Consider the following 20,377-nt stretch of genomic DNA (forward strand, 5'->3'; position numbering starts at 1 on the left):
CAGAAAAACAGAAGAATAAGGCTGGGAAAGAAAGAGAGAAATGCAGACTAAACTGCCAAGGCGTAACGCTAGCAAGGGAAGCAGAGAGAGAGAGATACAAACTGTAAGCAATAGCGTGGGCGGACCGCCGCCACAGGAAATAACGAGGAGCGCTGACAACAAGGAGAAATCCAGAAGTTGCAACGTGCCGATCCACCAAGTCCAGGGGAGGAAATAGAACTCGGCGGCAGCCATGTTGGAAAAAGACTAGACTGCAGCGGCACGCTAAGAAACAGCATAACGGCACAGTCTAATGGCGGCCGTGTTTCCATTTACTCCATGCACGCCAATTTCCCAAGTTTGTGATAACGGGACTGCCCTCGAAAGGACCGCCGAGAGGGTTAGCTTCTTCAATAGGCTTATTGATGAGAGACGCTTGTGTTTCGGGTTTAAACCCTGAAGTACGCAGCCAAGCATGTCTTTTTAGTAGGGTCCCTTGGGCAAGAGACCTGCCTGCTGTCTCAGCCGTGTCCAGGGTGTTTTTAATCACATTCTGGTTTACTTGTCTTCCCTCGACTATAATAGCGAGAAGCTTGCATTTGACGAGTTCTGAGACCTCTTGGACGCCTTCCTGGAGCAGGTTCCACTGAGCGGCAGCATAGCTTGCCAATAGATTGGTATTATTTGCTATCCGTGTAGTGTATGCGGCCGCCGAGGTGACTCGTTAACCTAGGGCATACAGTTTCTTGGATTCTCTCTTCAAACGTGCCTCCCCCGTGGCAAGGGGTACCCCTGCCCTTTTTCGGGTGGTAGTTACTACCAGCGAGTTGGGGATGGCGTGCCCTTTAATGTATAGAGGGATGGAAGGAGACGGCCGAAAAATGTTTTCGACCCTCGGGTTCACTGCTCGGGTTTGAGCTGGTGATATCAAGGAAGGGGCCAACCTTCTCTTGATGGTGTTAAGGAGGGGAATGGCCTGGCTAGATGGAGGTTTTTCCTTAAGGATATCCTCTACAAAATCCTGCTCAGGCACCACCTCTTGAGTAGAGATCTGAAAAGGGTCAGCTGCCTTTTTTAACAGCAAGTTGAAGGCCATCTGGTCATCTACAGGCGAGGCCTGACGAGCCGGAGTGGAAGGAGGGGAGTCTAAACACAATACATCTCTGTCCTCAACTTGAAGTGGCAGTGTCCATGGGTCTGTACCCTCCTGTTGGGTTTCTTCCCAATTGTCTGTGGTATCCTGCTGTTCTTCTTCATAACTTTGTAGAAATGAAGCTTCTTCTTCTTCAGTGTAAATGTCCCTATAGGTGTCCAAGTGGACAATGTCTTCATGTTGGACTGGGACAGTAGGCTGCTCTTCTTGATAAGGGATAGGCTCTCCAAGAGACCTTTTCGGGGATAGATGATCAGAAAGACTAATAATTCTCTCCAACCGGTCCATGCACCCCTCGAATTTCTCTCTAGTCCATTTAGCGGACCCAGACAGGCCTACGGGAGGAAAGACGTCGTCTTCCGCCCTACAGCGTTGAAAAGATTGTCTTAGGGTGGTTGAAAGAGGCTCTTGGCTATCCTCATAAGTATCGGGGCCTAAAGCCGCATATGAAATGTTTTCCGCGGCTTGCCCCATGCTTTTAGGTGGAACCGGGGTAAGTGCTACCGCCGCCGTAATCCTCTCAATGCTGTCTTCGATGATCGGCGAATCGGTGTGGGATAATTGTTCTGATGGTCTATGGGTGGGTATAGTACCTTCCGCAGCGTTAGAGGGCCTAGCGGTTGGTTTTTCGACTAGAGGCCTAGCCGTAGCTTTCGGGCCTACCGCGGCCTTAGGGACCGTCGGAGCATCGGATTTCCGCGCTTCGACGTGTGAAGTCTTTGGAGTAGCGCCCTTACTTGATTTAGATTGCCCAGTCGCAATACGCTGTTGCGGATGTGGGGAAGGCTTTGGATCTGCGCGATCCGAGGAAGCCATCAAAAGTTTCGGCGGCCCTGTTGGCGCTTTCACCTTTTTCGACGAGGACGTCGAAACTGGTGTAGGGGTTGTATGCTTAGTGTGATGCGTTTGTACGCCCCTGTCGCCGGGTGTTTTCCCTGCAGAGAGACCGGAGTCAGGCCTTAAAGGGTCGGGGACGGGCGTGGCGGGCCTAGAAGTGTCCGCCTCGAGGTCTATTACATCAGTAACGGATGTTTGGTCATCTGCGGTGCCCCTGTCACTCTCAGTGTGTGTGGCGGTGGGGGAAGGGGGTTCCACCCGCGACATACCGTATGCGGCCCACCGCTTTACACAGTGCTCCTTAAGGGTCTTAGACCGAAGGAGTTTGCAAGCCGCACACCGCTCTTCGTCGTGCTCTAAGGGGAGACAGGCGTTGCACGTCCTGTGTTCGTCCTTCCAAGGATATCTAACCCTACACTTAGGGCAGAACCTAAAAGGAGTCCTTTCCATAGCGAAAGGGAAAGATGACCAGACCAAAAGTGTAAAGAGCGTAAAGGAGGAAAGACATACCGAAAATATGGCCACCCCGACCCCACTCTCCCTACTGTAAAGGTCGGCCAGAGGGCCCGACCACGTGGAAAATCCAGCCGCCGGATCTTAGGCGCCAAAATCCACCATCGTAGACGAATCACCGAAGTCTTCGTCAAAGATGTTCTTGTGAACGAAGTGACTTAACGGGGAATAACCAACAAGTCGGTATAAGATAAACAATGTCTCTTCTGAAAGAGCTCCGCTATAGGGCGACCAGTTATCTGGGCGGAAAAAACAATCCGAGGGACCTTGGCGCGTGAGGGATTTTGGATACACTACACGTCACGATAGGGATAGTGTTACAGACACGCCTATGCCGACGTCCCCTTTCGGTCCCCGAAAGACAAGATGCAATACTCCGCGGTTACCACTGGATGTCAGACTATATGCACATCATGTGATTCTAAAAGCAGATTAACAAGCATCAGAAATAAGTATATCGTCTGCGTAGGATGAAAATGGGAAATTATGTTCAACAAATTTAGGTGGAAAGGTGTGTGCCCTTTATGGACTAGCCTCCAAGTCTGCCAGATAGATGTTCAAAGCAGGGCTGTCAACATACGCCACAGTTTTAAGCCGGCACTTGTAGACAGTCTACTCATAAGATTTCCTTCAGTATCTAGCCTTATTCTAACAAGGTTTCCTTCTTCAGGCCTTCTATGCATTTTAGCCAAGGACTATAGACACCCTTCGCTTATGATTTTCTAAAAACATAATTACGGCAGACTGTAATAAACTTTATGGTTTAATCAATTAAAACCACATACAACGGTGAATCTTCCTTTATGAAGGTGCCTTTTGCAAGCGCGTTTAAGCTCATCAAGCCATGCATGGCTGAGCACTTCCTTTCTAAAGCCTATTTGGGCATTGCTTAGGCTGTACTTTTCTTGTGGCCCCATCACTCAGTTTCCGTAAGAGCAAGCCACAGAAAGCTTTACCTTGCAAGTCCAGCAGAGCAATTAAATGATAAGCTGCAGGGGCCGATCAGGTACCTTTTTTTAAGAATTGGAACCATAACTGCTTCTTTCCAAGATGTCGGATTGATTCCGGTCTCAATTATTTTATTAAAAAGAGAGTAGGCACATTGGGCCATTTTTCTGTTTGGTAAAAACAATTTTGGCCAAGCTATCCGGGCTCGGGGCGCTACATTTTTTTAACGGTTGGATACTTTTTACTTGTCCAACTTAAAATGTCTGTACATGTTCCTGTTGATAGCACTTTCATTCTAAAATTGGAGCTTTTTGCTACTTTTGTTTCCAGTCCAGACTATTTTGAATCAGAAATGATAACATGGAACACATAGAACCTCCATGTCACTATCCACCTTGCAACCTATGAAAATGGCCCGCATCATCCAAGTCACCCGCTACTATTCCCAGGAATGTTTACTCTACTAGAGTCTAACCACAGGCCTATAGTCAAACTATGTTTAACATGTTTCGGCTGGATGTGGCGAGAGATGACTCAGATGGAGTCTTGCAAGTCTTATAGTAGTGTTAATAAGAACTATAACTCATACTAATATAGCAGTATGTGCTGGATTCCTCTGGCTTCTGAGCACCTGTTAGCAGATTTTTTGGCACTCAATGTATCCACCTCAGAACTGAGAAGGGCTGAAGGGATGCGCCAGACCTGCAGGGATTCCAAGTGAAGGCTGGTCCTACATCGGAGGCAATCACTTCACAGATTGAGCTAACAAGAGGTGTTTACCTATATATATATATATATATATATATATATATATATATATATGACAATGCATTACTTACCGTAAAAGCATTTCTGATGGTTGTATCTGCTTAGATTCACATGCTGTGCATAGGTCCGACATCCAGTGGTCACTGCGGAGTATTGCATTTTGTTTTTCGTAGTCGAAAAGGGGACGTCGACAAGGCGTGTCTGTAACACTATCCCTATAGTGACGTGCGTTGTACCCACAATCCCTCACGCGTCGAGGTCCCTCTGTTTGTATTTTTCTGCCCTGAGGGAGCCTTATAGACGTGAGTGAGTACAGAAAAGAGAGATATAAAGGAAGTCTATGTTCCTTCCATCCGAGCGGGGAGGAAGGGTGGGCGCATGTGAATCTAAGCAGATACAACCATCAGAAATGCTTTTACGGTAAGTAATGCATTGTCTTCTGATGTTTGTTAATCTGCTTAGAATCACATGCTGTGCATAGACTAGCGAGCAGTACCCGGAGTTGGCGGTGGGTTATGAGAAGGAACAGTAGAGAAAAGATGTCTTAATACTGCCTGTCCCACCTGGGAGTCAGATCTAGAGTGTGCATCTAGACAGTAGTGTTTTGTAAAGGTGTGCACAGAACTCCAGGTAGCCGCTTTGCAGATGGACTCAAGGGGAACATTTGCAATGAATGCTATGGAAGCCCCAGTGCCTCGAGTGGAATGTGCTCTTGGCTTGAAGGGTAGTTCTCTCTTAGCAAGAGTGTAACAGAGAGTGATGCATTGAACAATCCATCTAGATATAGTGGATTTTGAGACCGCATCTCCTTCTCTTCCTGCTGCCACCGAGACAAAGAACTGATTAGTCTTTCTCAGTGGTCTGGTTCTTTCCATGTAGAACATGACAGCTCTGCGTACATCTAGTGTATGCAGACTTTTTTCTCCCGAGCTGGAAGGGTTTTGAAAGAACGTTGGTAGTTCTATAGTTTGGTTTACATGAAATTTCGAGATGAATTTAGGTGCAAACCTTGGGTGTGTGCGTAGAACCACTTTATTTTTGTGAACTGTTACAAAGGGGTCTAGTACAGAAAGAGCCTGTAGTTCACTTACTCTCCTAATGGAGGTGATAGCTATTAGGAAAGCAGTTTTAAGGGTGATATCTTTAAGAGTTGCCTTGTGCATGGGTTCGAAGGGAGGGCCCATGAGTCTGGAAAGTACCACATTTAAGTCCCATCCGGGAGCTGGGTTAGCTATCGGAGGGTGTATCCTTTTTACCCCCTCCATGAAGGCTTTGATAACTGGTATCTTCCACCACGACACTTTAAGTTGGGAAGTGGTGTATGCAGAAAGTGCCGCTAGGTGGACTTTAATGGAATTGAATACTAAACCTGAATCCAGTAAATGGGTCAAGTATAGAATAATGTCAGTAGGAGAGCAGTCAACTGGGTTGATGCTAGTACCTCTACACCAGATAACGAATCTTTTCCATTTGCTAGAATAGCAGTGTCGAGTATTAGGTTTTCTGGCTTCCCTGAGGATGTCCATACATCTCTGTGGGAGTTGTAAATGTCCAAATTCTATGATCTCAGGAGCCAGGCTGCTAAGTTCATGGTCTGAGGGCATGGATGCAGTGTCCTGCCCTTGTCTTGTGACAGCATGTTGTACGGGCAGGGAAGTTTCACTGGGGGAGATAGGGACATCTCCATCAAGTGAGCGAACCAAGGTTGCCGTGCCCACATTGGGGCCACTAGTATCATGGTAACCTGCTCCTGGTGCATCTTGTGCACCACTTTGTTGAGAAGGGGAGTCGGGGGAAAGGCGTAAACAAATTTCCCTGACCATTGAATCAACAGACCGTTCCCCTTGGACTGGTTCTGGGGGTACCTGGAGGCGTAACTTTGGCATTGTGAGTTCTCCAGGGTTGCGAACAGGTCTATTTCCGGGAATCCCCATTGCGTGAAGATGTCTAAGACGATGTCTTCGTGCAATTGCCATTCGTACTCTTCGGGCAGGGGGAAGTCTCTGCTGAGTTTGTCTGCTAGCAGATTGAGTTCCCCTGGTACATGTTGTGCTAGTAGGAACATGTTGTGTTTGAGAGCCCACTTCCATATATTCTGGGACAGCTTGGACAGTCCTGGAGAGTGAGTGCCCCCTTGCTTGTTGAGGTAGTACATGGCTGTGGTGCTGTCTGTGAGGACCATCACTGTCTTTCCTTGTAAGTGTTCCTGAAAGGCTTTCAGTGCTTTGAACACCGCTAGTAGTTCCAGCAGGTTTATATGCTTGGATGCTAAACTCGGAGTCCACACTCCGTGTGCCGTTTGATGGGATAGGTGAGCCCCCCATCCTGTAAGGGATGCGTCTGTGGTTAGAGTGGCTTCCACTGCGGGTGTGGCAAAAGTTTTCCCTAATAACAGGTTTTCTTTTGTCCACCACCGTAGCGAGAGAACCAAGGCCTGCGAGACCACCACTAGATCGTCCCATTGTCCGCTGGCCTGACACCACTGGCTGTAGAGCCACTCTTGCATTGGGCGCATGCGCAGGCGCGCGTGAGGTACCAAATAAATACATGACGCCATCATCCCTAGCAAGCGCATTGCTTTGCGTACCGTCACCTCTCGGCCTGCTACATAATGGGGAATTTGAAACAGCATGTTTTGGACCCTCTCGTTGGAGGGGAATACGAGGCCGTCCCTTGTTCGAATTAGAGCCCCTAGGAATTGTTTGGTTTGGCTGGGGTCTAAGCTGGACTTCTTTTCGTTGATGGAGAAGCCCAGTTGGGACAAAAGGTCTACGGTCTTTTGGGTATTGGAGAAGCATGTTTCGTAAGAATCCCCTGTTATGAGCCAGTCGTCGAGGTAAGGGTATACCGGGATGGATAATCTGCGCAGGTGGGCCGCTGCCACTGCCAGTACTTTCGTGAATACCCTTGGTGCAGATGCTATCCCGAAGGGTAGTACTCTGAACTGGTAGTGTTTGTCCTCTATTTTGAACCTGAGGTATTTTCTGTGCGATGGCAACATTAAAATATGAAAGTATGCATCTTTCATGTCCAGTGTTGTCATGTAATCCCCTTGTGATAACAGTGGGATTACCTCCTGTAAGGTCACCATACGAAACTTTTGGGGTTTGACAAATATGTTCGCTGGGCGCAGATCTAATACAGGGCGCATGGTTAAGTCCTTTTTGGGTACAAGGAAGTACACTGAATAAATACCTTCTGTTACCTGTGATAGGGGGACGGGCTCTATAGCTTCTTTCTTCAGTAGTTCTTCCACTTCTTGAAGAAGAATGGAGAGGTGTTGCGGTGTCATGCGCCGGTTCCGTGGGGGTTTGTACTTCGGGGAACCGTTGAACTCGATGCAGTATCCGTGGGCTATGGTGGATAATACCCAACGGTCTGACGTGATTCCCTCCCATGCTGAAAGGAACGATGTTAGCCGGCCCCCGACCGGTGATGCATGGGAGGGGACCCGAATTTTCGGGTCATTTGCTGGTATTGGGCGTGGAACCTCTGGGGCTGGAGCCACGACCTCTTCCTTTGCCACGGCGTTGGCCTCTTTGACTGAACTGGGTGTTACCCTGGTTGGTGGGCCAGTTGGAGCCAGAGTAATATTGTTGTTGTTGGTTCTGCTGCTGTCTTTGGCCACGAAAGGAGCGTTTATTACCATAGCCTCGCCTGTTAGGGGGCCTAGAAATTTGATCAAGAGTTTTGATGGTATCAAACTCTTTTTTAGCATGTTCTAGGGCCTCATCTACTGCTTTCCCAAACAGATGCGTCTGTTCAATGGGTTTATTTATGAGGGAGGCTTGGGTTTCGGGCTTAAAACCTGAATTGCGTAGCCAAACGTGGCGCTTGAGAAGTATTCCCTGAACTAGGGAGCGGCCAGCCGTCTCAGCGGCATCTAGGGAGTTTTTAACGATGCCCTGGTTTACCAGTGTGCCCTCTGATATTATAGCTAGCAGGCGAGAACGCAGAGGTTCAGGTGCTTCCTCTGCTTCGCTGCGCAGCTTGTTCCACTGTGCATCTGCGTAGCTAGCTAAAAGTGAGTTGTTATTAGCAATTCTAGTGGAGAAGGCGGCGGAGGTCGTGATTCTCTTCCCCAGTGCGTAGAGTTTTTTGCCTTCTTTGTCTGGAGGTGCTTCACTAGTGGATAGTGGCACCCCTGCTCTTTTTCTTGTGTTAGTAACCACAAGGGAGTCTGGAATAGAGTGTCCTCTGATGTATAAAGGGTCAGAGGATGAAGGGCTGAAGAGCTTTTCTATTCTAGGGTTGACCCCTCTTACTAGAGCTGGGTTAGTAAGGGAAGGAGAAATTCTTCTTTTAATAGAAGCCAGGAGAGGAATAGATTGGCTAACAGGGGCTTTTTCTTTGATGACTTTTTCTACAAAGTCGATGTCTGGAAGAGTTTCCCCTGTATCAATCTCAAAATGCGCTGCTGCCTTGCGCAATAGTGCATTGAGGGAAGGTTGGTCATCTATGGGAGAGGAGTTCCCGTGTGAATCCTTGAGAGGAGAAGGGAGAAAGGCATCAGGGTCTGAATGTACTGATGGGGATTGCCAAGGCTGCACTGACGGTGAATGCCAGGGCTGCGAGGTAGCTGTATCCTCTTCAAACCCTGTAGGAGTGGTGTAAGGATCTTCTTCGAAGCCCTCTTCCTCAAGTTCTACCTCTTCTTCTCCACCCAAACACTCCTCATCTTCTTGGAGGTATTGCTCCTCCTCAGTGAGGTCAACCAGCCTAGGAATCTTGACTCTAGGGTCATCCTGTGGCCATTCTCTTTGTCTTTTGTGAGTGGGTGGGTCTTGGTTTCCTAGAAACCTTTCCATTTTCTCCATGCAAGAATGGAGTCTTTCAAGGGTCTCATGGGGTACCCCTGAATAGTCTAGAGGGGGAAAATTAGTGTTTTCGCCTTCGAATCGTTTCGAACGCTCCCACAGCGTCGACGAGAGGTTCCCGTCTCCTTCTGAAAAGCCTTCAGGTAGTTCGGAAGCGTCCTTTGGAGAAAGGGGCAGTTCCTGGCTACTTTTGTGTTTTTTCGACGCGGTATTCGACGTTTGTTTCGTCGTCCGCGTACGTTCGTCTTCGGCGACAATTCTCGCTAGGCTCTCGGCCACGATTTTGTCCGTCGAGGGCTTTGGTGTCGACGTTGTGTGCGTTGCGCGTTGTACCTCGACGGTCGCTCTATGGAGCGTTGCGTCGGATGTTTTTGGGGTAGCGCCCGTGTTAGATGGAAGCCCAATCGCTGGTCGCGGCTGCGTTTGCGGGTGGGGCTTGTGACCTTTACGGTCTGCGGTAGACGCCGGAGTGCCCTGCGTCCCCTTCGGCGCTGATGGATCCTTCGTTCTCGACGAAGAAGAGCCGTGGGTAGTGTGTTTAGCCTTATGGGGTTTGTGTGCGTCCTTGTCGCCGGGGTGTTCATCCCCATAAGCAGGGCGTGAGCCGAGCCCGTCGGGGCCGGGGACGGACGACGAGGAGCGTGAGCGCTCCTTCTGGGGGTTCATGACTTCCGTAACGGACGTCGAGTTATCGCACTCCTCGTCACTTTCAGTAACAGCGGCAGCGGGTGAGGAAACTGACTTCGACATCGCGTAGTCTGCCCACCTCTTAACCCTACGTTCTTTAAGAGTCCTGGGTTTTAAGAGCTTGCAGGCTGCGCAGCTGTTCTCTATGTGATCGAGGGGTAAGCAACGATTACAGAGCTTGTGCTTATCTTTCCAAGTATATTTGCCCCTGCAGCGTGGGCAAAACTTAAATGGTGTCCTCTCCATAGCTGAGGCAATAATAGCTGGCGATAACAACCCCAAGGGAAAGAAAAGGGAGAAAGAAAGACATTCTCAAAGAGAAGAGACAAAGTTCTAACCCCCACTCTCCCTACTGTAAGTTGGCCGTCGAGGCCAGGCCACGTGTTCGGCAGCGCCGAAGGATCTCCTCCGCTCTTCCTCTCCGTCGAAAATAGTTCGGCGGAGAAACAGCTTCACAGCTAACGTCGAGGGGGAGGGATCGTTACCAGTATATTAAGTTATGACAAAAGGACCGAGGTCCGTGGTAAGTATAGCAATGTCTCTCTAGGAGCTCCGCGAAAGGCGACCAGAAACTGGGCGGAAAAAAACAATCTGAGGGACCTCGACGCGTGAGGGATTGTGGGTACAACGCACGTCACTATAGGGATAGTGTTACAGACACGCCTTGTCGACGTCCCCTTTTCGACTACGAAAAACAAAATGCAATACTCCGCAGTGACCACTGGATGTCGGACCTATGCACAGCATGTGATTCTAAGCAGATTAACAAACATCAGAAATATATATATATACACACATATACACACACACACACACACACACATACACACACAGAAACACACATATATATACGTATATGTCGGGGTTTGGGTGAGTGCGCGTCAGGGTATGCCCTGAGTCTCACTTGCATTACCCAAAAGATACCCCCTCCAAGTAACACCTTACCTTGAGCATTACTTTACCAATGTGTTTCCCGTTTGCCATGTATCGGAACGCCGCCTCCACTTCTGTCCTCGCAAAGACTGTGCTCCGCAGGGGCAGCACTACCCCATCACGGATACCCCCCTTGAGCAGATCCGACACCTCCTCCCACTCCTGGTTACCCTCCTCGAACAGAGCGTCTAGCAGAATGCCATGGAAGGCCACATTCTTCAGGAAAAGCGCCATTCCTGTGGGGAGAGGAGTCGAGTGAGGTGAGAGTGGCAGCAGTGTCCGGCACAGTTTAACACCATCAAAAGCTTATGAAGCAATGACACACTAGGGCAATGTCAGCAAAAGGGTGGGGCCCTTGAAGCCTTAAACTCTTAATATCAGTTAAAGTTTAGGAGCAATAGAGAGTTGTTTTCTAGAATATATTAATTGGTGTACAAAGGAACATACATCATGAACTTGAATGCTTTGAGTCACACACAAAAAAACACAGTACGGGTGTTTGCTACTACGGTACCCATCATAGATGATACACCAAATTAGTTTTTCCATCATAGACAGAACCTTTACAAACACTCCTTGGAAATGGCAGCACATGCTTAACTCTCAGGCAAAGAAAGCCCTTCCCCTAGTTTCCTACTTCTTCCTTTCAATAATTGAGGAGTGAGCTAATTTCAAAGCCCTCACAGTCACTTCTGAAGATAGTACCTTTACCTTCTCACTAGCTTGCAACCTGTGGCAAGACTTACAAAGTGGACAATAATTCAGTGAAGTAGCTCTGGAATCCACACATTCCGTCTTCAGCTGCTCTAGAGATCTTGGAGACGCTGCAACCCATGTACATATATATATATTTTTTTCGTATGGGCAACTATTAACTTGGCTAGATGCCAAAGGGAGCACATGGCATTTCAATCTAACAAGCCTTTCCTAATGTCCTGGAAGGACCTCCTTTTTAGATGGTCTCGGAATGTAAATATGGGACAAATATCACTTTTTGCTGTTTGTACTTCAGTTCTTTCTTCACTGCAGCTGTCTACAACAGTTCTTGTCTCTCTGTTTGTGCTTCAGTTCTTTCTTCATGGCAGCGGTCTACGACAGTTCTTCTCTCTGTTTGTACTTCAGTTCTTTCTTCATGGCAGCGGTCTACGACATTTCTTCTCTCTGTACTTCAGTTCTTTCCTCATGGCAGCTGTCTATGACATGACTTCGCTCTGTTTGTACTTCAGTTTTTTCTTCGTGGTAGCTGTCTATGACATTTCCTCTCTCTGTTTGTACTTCAGTTCTTTCTTCATGGTAGCTGTCTACAACATTTCTTTTCTCTGTACTTCAGTTCTTTCCTCATGGCAGCTGTCTATGACATGACTTCGCTCTGTTTGTACTTCAGTTTTTTCTTCGTGGTAGCTGTCTATGACATTTCCTCTCTCTGTTTGTACTTCAGTTCTTTCTTCATGGTAGCTGTCTACAACATTTCTTCTCTCTGTACTTCAATTCTTTCTTCACGGCAGCTGTCTATGACATTTCTTCTGTCTGTACTACAGTTCTTTCTTCATGGTAGCTGTGTACGACATTTCTTCTCTCTGTTTGTACTTCGGCTCTTTCTTCACAGCAGCTGTCTACGACATTTCTTCGGTCTGTTTGTACTTCAGTTCTTTCTTCACAATTTTTATCTATCTTTTTAGGTCACCACACTGACACATAGGCGCCATGTTGCCAGTGTAACGTGTTTCTTTAACCTATCGCGTCCTGAAGACGGGGCGTTGGACTTTACTGACGAGCTTTAAACTGCAACAGTGTTGTCCTTCTCCCTAGAAACATATTCAAATGTTGACGCTATTATACCATGTTGTTGTATAATTGAAAATGCGATCAAAATACACCATTACTAACATCACACAAACTGTACATTGCAAATGTTTTGGTGTCTGCTTCTTCCGCCCATTTGTGTTTCTACAAATAACGAACGCTGGAAATAGGTTTTTTATGTTGTTTTACCATGTTGTTTGATATAATAATTAAAATATGCTAAACACATTCCTTCTCTCTGTTTGTACTTCAGTTCTTTCTTCATGGCAGCTGTCTATGACATTTCTTCTCTCTATGTGTACCTCTGTTCTTTCTTCACGGCAGCTGCCCAGGACATTTGTTCTCCATGTACCTCAGTTCTATCTTCACAGCAACTGTCTACAACATTTCTTCTCTTTGTTTGTACTTCAGTTCTTCCTTTATGGCAGCTGTCTATGACATTTCTTCTCTCTATGTTTACTTCTGTTCTTCCTTTATGGCAGCTGTCTATGACATTTCTTCTCTCTATGTTTACTTCTGTTCTTTCTTCATGGCAGCTGTCTATGACATTTCTTCTCTCTATGTTTACTTCTGTTCTTTCTTCACGGCAGCTGCCTAGGACATTTGTTCTCTATGTACCTCAGTTCTATCTTCACAGCAACTGTCTACAACATGTGCTCTCTTTGTTTGTACTTCAGTTCTTTTTTTATGGCAGCTGTCTATGACATTTCTTCGATCCGGCTTGCCTTCCAGGATCACCAGAATCGTGCCTCATCCCTCTTGTCCTCCTTTGCAACCTCTAGTTGCCAGACAGAGCATTCTCCCAATTCCATAGGATCTTCCTCTTATCCCGCCTCCTGGCTCATGGAGACTCCATGTTGAATCTGATTAGAGGTGAGTAAGCACTAACTGCTTCCTTATAGGCTTTCCACAAGAAACCAGGCAGAATGATGCACATACATTTATCTTTTATTTTCAAATGTAATGATGACCCACTGAAATGTACTGTTTCTTTGACTGAGTTTGAAATACATCGAGTTATGCCCCTGAAGAAGCTCACAATAGATCATCAATTATTGTTGTAATGCCAATTAAGTTGAAAGCGTGTTGGCAAGGCAAGATAATTGTTTTGTGGCATGGCAAGCCGAGATAACTGATTTGTGCCAAAAATGACATAGCAGAACTGTAACCAAGGAAGTGAAAGTTATCCTTAGAAAAGGAAACATAAAGAACAGAAATGTTTCTGTAAATGACATAAAAATAAGATAGTGCATCTATAATGAAAAGAAAACACTCCTGAATCTAATATTATGCTCAATGTGGAGTATTATTTGCGTGCTATTGTGAACATAATGCTCACTTTTATTTGGAGGACTGATCATTATTTTGCACATTTTACACCTGAAGGATAAAGAAAGGGAGGTACCTGCATTGAAACACTTTTTATCACATGAGGCTGCATGTTGTGTTTAAGTCTCACTGGGATTCCCATGCACCCGTTAACATGTAACTGTGATTGAGCCTGCTACTGAAACTTACAATGCAATTTGTATTTCAAAGTGACTTTATCAGGTGTTTAGTGATATGTGCAAATGAAAGCATCTTACGTATGCCCTGAAGGTTTACACTTATGTTGCAGGAATGCAATATGGAGTATGGATGCGAAGTGCCAATGCGCCAATGTGTGCATTTTTACCCTGCATGCATGCGAGAATCCAACTATGCGTCTTTCTGTCCATGTCCCAATACTATGTAATGTGTCTGTATATGTGTGTATTTTATGTGTGTGTGGACATAGATATACGAGTGCGAGTATTATACATTTCTGTATGGCTGTGAATGCCTTTGCCCTGTGGTGTGTGTATGTGCCTTGTACATGCATGTGGCTGTAGCTGTGTCTGTGTGTTTCATGAGGGAACAGATATAATATTGTCTGCGCCAAGTGTGGGTGTATGCCTATATGGATATGTGTATGCGTGTTTGTGTGTGTGTGTGTGTGTGTGTATGTGCGCACGCGCCCATCTGTGTTTATGGTTCCTGCAAATGTACATATATGTCTTACATCTGCTGATGTGCACAGCAGATGTGAGTGTCTGCGTTCTATACTTGTGCATACGTGAATGTGTTTGTGTATGTGCATGGGTCTGAGAGTGTGTGTCTTTGTCCTGTAAGTGTGGACAGATGCAAGTGGTGTCTCTGTCATTTGTGTGCAGACTATGTCTGGGGCTAGGGGTTGTGTGTGTGTTTGTGTGCATGGGCTGGAGTACATTGTGGGTGTTACATAGTTTCATAGCTGTGTGGCTGGATATCCCTACATGTAGCATGCATGTGCCCTCACATGCCATTGCCAGTAGGGTCTCCATTCTCACCTAGGGGGTTATTGTTGGCAAAGTCATATTTGCCAATCTCCAAGAAGCGTCCGTGTCGAGCCAGGCAACGCAGACTGGCCTGAAGTTTCTCCTCTGCCAGAGAGTTCAGCACCAGGGAAACCCCTGCAAAAGAAGAACACGCATGAGCACCACCGCCACCCTGGTTCCAGAGGCTCCCCTCATCTTCTCAATTCTCCTTTGTGCTCCATGTCTATGCTTAGTTTCCAAGAATCCCTGCACCAATCATGAATGGCCCCTTCACAGTAACCAATGGCAGCTTGTAAGAGAGAAAGTCTTACACTGCACAGTGCTAGAGCTCCCTATAAGTGCTAGCGTTTTTGTTTCTTAGGCTACTGACTAAACAAAACCTGTTTAAACCCAGCAATGATCTTCTTAAGGAATTCCACACAATTCTCTTACGGAAACCTCAGAATTCTTCTTGACGCCTGCAGCTTTTGTTTCCTGTACTCGGTGAGTAACGTCAACTGCATGATACATGTAACTGTGGATGGAGGCAGAATAACCCATAGTATCCATCTATTGAATAGTCAAATATTTAGTTTGATGTTGCAAGCCACATACATGTATTGTACAGCAGAGAGCGGTTCTTACTAGCAGCTCCTCTAAAGTAAATAACATGTGTAATTGACACCAGCACTAATGAGCAAACGTGCATGGGTGTGTATGTCTGAATCTGGAAATTACAGAAGCAATGCACCAATGACGCCACTTCCTCCTCCCCGCGACTTCCTGTCTCCCCTCCCAGATGCTCACCTTTACCGCCCGTCGCTTTCAGAACATGCTGCTCGAAGGATGTATTCCTGGAGTTGGCAAAGCAGCTTGCATCCAGCTGGGGGAACCTGGACTGCAGATACTCCCGCTTCTCCTGCGAACCTGCAGCAATGAGGTGATTATTGCGGTGAGATTTCTGCAATGGGACGCTGGAGAGCTAAGCAGGGAGCGTGAAAGAGGAAAGGACCCTGCCCGGAGCGAGAGTTAGGAACCTCTGCCAATGAATAAGGATGAGCCATGGATCTGGAGAATGAAGGGAAGTTATGGGTTCAGCATGGCTGAGCCAGGATTACTGGCCAATACATGGAATGGCAGTGAGATAGAGGAGTCTTGCTATAAATATCAGGGCCAGAATGGCCCATGGATAACTGTGGTATAGAGGGAACCATGACGTGGAATAAGATGAGATTTGGGGTCCAGCTGTAGCGATGGGCAGAGATTGATTGGGCATGACGTATAGTCTCAGGTTGGAACCCTTCAGAGCTTACCCACAGTGATGAAAACGCGGCATCCCAGGCTCAGAGCGATGGCAATGGCAGCCTGGCCCACTCCTCCGGACCCGGAGTGGATGAGCACACTTTCCCCCTTCTTCAGGCGGCCGCGGACCACCAGGGCGTAGTAAGCAGTGGCATAGACCACAGGCACCGTAGCAGCCTCCTCCAGGGACCTGCACACCAAGATGGAGAAGAATGTGAGTGAGGGAGAGGGAGAGTGCTGCAGTGCTGCAGGCCTCATAGAAGCACAAAGGAGTTAGTGCCGAGGGCGGGCTGCGGCAAAGGGCAAGTGGCAGGCAGGAGGCCAGTGTCCACACTTAAGAACACACCAAACCGGAACTGAGGAACCATTCCTAGGATCACATAAGACGGTCTTAGCCAGTCGGGTATGAAGGTGAGATCATACGTAGGACACAAAAATCACAGGTGTAAACAGGTGGGATAAGAAAGTAGGGTGAAGAGGGATCCAAGCGAGGTCGAAGTTTGAAAAAAAGATGATCCTGGAGAGTTCAATTTAACCTCCACCGCTCAGCAGACAGGGGGGAGAGGACATCTGGGGAGGAAACCCTGTCTCTTATGTCTGAACAGGAATGGGGCCGGGAAGCATCAAGTGGGGGGCATTGATCTCCCAGCTCTCAGCAGGTGGATGGTGGGTGAAAGGACGTAGCTGGGGAGGACACGCAGTCCTCACCATTCAGCAGCTGGGGAACAAGATGATCACTTTGGAGTGTACCACGTCTCTTGTGTATGCACACGTGGGGGCCAGGGACAGAATGAAGAAGAGGTCGGCCGGAGGGCACACATCCACCAGTTCTTAGTGGGTAGATGAAGGGTGGAAGAACGGCCCTGGAGAGGACATTCAGTACCCATCATTCAGAAGATAGAGAAGGTGGAGACCCAGGAGGATACCCTCTCTCTTATATCTGAACACGCATGTGTGCCTTTACTTCCATTGTATTCACTTGACTTCCCCATACATGCACTTAGTTACATGTACTTCTCAGTGTCCAGTTACAGTTTCGAATCCTTTTGGTCGAAGGCCAAAAGGATCGAATCAATGGGCCCGAAAACAAAAGGGTCGACATTTTTGTTTTTACATGTATCTTTTTTTTTTGGCTGTTGTATACATAAAAAAGGTGTTATTAACAAGAAAAACAGGTGTTTTAGGGGGAAACCCCCCCCAAAAATAAAAAATAAATATTTTCGACCTTTTTTCGGTCCTATTGACTCGATCCTTTTGGCATTCGACCAAAAGGATCCAAAACTATGACCTATAACCGTACTACTCTATATCTTTAATTCTCATGTCTTTCACTCCCCCTAGACTTCACTTTGTTATTTCAGGGGGAGACCCCATGTATCCCTCCTTTTCTTTACTCTATAGTCTACCACTTTGCCACCCCTTGCCCCCAATCTTAACTTTTAGCTAGCCCTAACCACATGCGTTCCCACTTTCACAATGTGAAGATGCAGAAGAAGTGAAGGCATGAAGAAGTAAATGCATGACAAAGTAAATGTCTGGCGAAGTGAAGATATACTCAGTAAGTGTAGGGGACCTTCTCCAGGCAAAGTAAAGGGTGATACCCTGAACAGGTGGGGGTGAGTAGGAGACCCTCTTTGAATAGTACCAATACTATCCCAGAAACATTGAGCTGTTGAAAGGTACACGAACAGCTGCATCAAATGTGCAGGCTTTCTAATGCTCGCTTACTGAAAGTGTAGCAGATTCACAGAGAAGTGCTGTGTAGGTGAATGAAGGTTCATGGCACTGCGGTTCACTGAAATCCAATGGATTATTTAGTGATCAGATAAGTCTTGAGGGTGAGTGAGCTTTTGAGGGAGGCAGCCTGGTATCTTTGGCAAGCCCTTTGAAAGGGATGGACCACAAGGAAGAGTACAGTATGAGGATCATGAGGCGCGACAGGGTCATCTGTGTGATTTCCTCAAAAGGGATTGGAAGCCATCATCTGGAAGGCCCAGTGTCTCCAAACACACACCAATTTGCACCAATTCTTAATGTATTCAGTAGAAAATGTGCTTCATTCCCCTACCCCGACACATCGCCTACATCCGCAGCACATGAAGGCTGTTATGCGTCTTGAAATATCTGTCCATTTTTCATGGAGAGGTAACCTTGCAAACTTAGTTAAGGGTAGCGCTCCAGAAGGAAGGGGCTCTCAATGTCTCAGCAAGCGTGTTGGATCAGGGTTGGTGTGAGCTGCTTCCAAGTCTTCATCAGTTATGAGATAAATTGGAAACACCTGATCTCTTGGTAGAATGCCTGATCCCTTGCTGGTTCCTGCTCTATTGCCTGTGTGACGCTGCCGCGCCTCATATACCTGCATTGAGACCTGCCCCGACTTCCTCCATTCCAGACCGTACAGTGTCCAGCAGGCACTCTTCTTGCTTCCCCATTCGTAACACTGTACTATGCTGGAGGGTGACTCAGCAGCAACCCACTGCCTATAGAATGACCTATACGCTGTCTCACCCCTTCTCCAATCATGCCTGTACACTGACTCATAGGCTGTCCCAGCATTGCTTCCTTCTTGCCTGTACACTGACCCGCAGGCTGCCCCAGCATTTCTTCCTTCCTGCCTGTATTTTTTTTTTTATTTGTTTTTTTATTTGTTCTTGGTTTAAACAAACCTTTACAAAATCGATCTTACAGAGTAACACTTTTTAAAAATGAAAAGAAAAAAGAACAAAACACTGTTAAAAATTTACAATCAAAATCACAACGAAAGCATCGTAAAAAAAAAAAAAACGAACCATATACACATTTTAGAAAAAGTAAAAACATTTCTAGCTCAAATCACATACTATTTTTAAAAACATAATTAATCTAATAATCAGAGTTGATGAGTAACCATTTCTCATTCTATACCATATGAACTTAGGGTCATTACAAGTACCATTGTCAAATAACTCCATAAAATAATCTGATCTTTGTTTACGTAAATAGGAACATTCCACCAAAATATGTTCTAAAGTCTCTTCCATTTCTGAGATGTTACAAAAGCGACACCATCTCTTTTCTTCCAGAGGATTCCTTAAGTTTAATATACTACGAGTGTACATAACATTAAATCTAAATCGCATAAAAGAATTTCTATACCTTCTAGATGGATATTTGTTTAAATAGTTTTCCATAACCATATCAAGTTTCCAGAACGAGTGTACCTGATTATACAATTTAGAAGCATATACTTTAGATTTGGAAAGAGACCAGTCCATCCCTTTTAAGATCCTTTTACATTTATTCGGTTTATTTATCACTGTGCATTTAGCTATACCACAGTCCTCAATCATTGATTCGATGGATTTATTTAGGTCAAGCATAAAAGGACATGAAGTGTCGGTGCCTGCTTCTAAATAGAAGTTTGTGGGGCCTGATAACCTACATTTTCTCCATAACATGCATCTTTTGGTTACAACAATTGAATGAAGTGATTGTAAACCCAATTCATACCTTAGGACTTCAAAGGGTATACAGCTAGGCAGAAAGAATAATAGACCCCTCCATATTAGACTTTCCAGGGATTTCAAAAAGTCTACAATACCTACATGATAGAATTCCAAACCATAAGTGATCCGCGGGACCACCTTTCTTAAATAAAACTCTCTCATTGGTTTCAAAGAAAACCCCCCAAATTTTCTCTCTAGCATTCTCATCTGTCTTAGGGCCACCTCTGCTTTCATCTTCAATTGATTTTTGAGTAAACTGACTGATTCTACGCCTGTAAAACAGTATCCAAGAAACTTGAATGCTTTCTGTATCTTAATTCGTTTACCCCCACAAAACCACGAGTAAGAATCTTGTTTCTTGTTTACTCGTCCCATTCGTATAATAGTCGTTTTATCAGGATTGATTTTCAAAAACAAATTACGTATAAATTGTTCAAAAATGACAATCAGTCGCTGCAAGCCCACCTTGGTATTGTCCATGAGGATGAAATCGTCGGCATAAGCCAACCAGGATATTTCCTTCCCATTCAATTTGGGCGAAATCAAACCTCCATTTATAAAGGCAAATTGGGCTCCACTAACATACAGATTAAAGATTGTCGGTGCCAACATGCACCCTTGGCGTAGTCCATTATTGGTTACAAACTCCGTAGATAGATCTCCTCCCACATTCATACGTATCACTAATCTTGTGTCCGTATACAACTCTATAATAATGTCTAATAAATGGTTTGGCATTTTTAAGGATTGTAATTTGTGCCATAGCCTTTGTCTGTCCACAAGATCAAATGCCTGGCTAAGGTCCATAGATGCAACATAAGTTTGGCCCTTTCCTTT

The 20,377-nt window shown here is 46.1% G+C and overlaps 1 protein-coding gene across 1 annotated transcript in view; it reads right to left on the bottom strand.

Annotated features, from left to right (window-relative positions):
- Nucleotides 1-20,377, bottom strand: part of FASN (fatty acid synthase) — a 297,582-nt gene that overhangs the window by 54,197 nt on the left and 223,008 nt on the right. Inside the window, exons 29-32 of the mRNA XM_069655327.1 lie at nucleotides 16,067-16,245; nucleotides 15,561-15,680; nucleotides 14,787-14,909; nucleotides 10,648-10,871 (exon numbers count right to left, since the gene is read on the bottom strand). Coding sequence (XP_069511428.1) covers nucleotides 10,648-10,871; nucleotides 14,787-14,909; nucleotides 15,561-15,680; nucleotides 16,067-16,245 — 646 coding nt within the window. The remainder of the gene's footprint in view (nucleotides 1-10,647; nucleotides 10,872-14,786; nucleotides 14,910-15,560; nucleotides 15,681-16,066; nucleotides 16,246-20,377) is intronic.

Source organism: Ambystoma mexicanum, chromosome 3q (genome assembly GCF_040938575.1).
Source record: "Ambystoma mexicanum isolate Mex_15411 chromosome 3q, UKY_AmexF1_1, whole genome shotgun sequence".
Classification (NCBI taxonomy): domain Eukaryota; kingdom Metazoa; phylum Chordata; class Amphibia; order Caudata; family Ambystomatidae; genus Ambystoma; species Ambystoma mexicanum.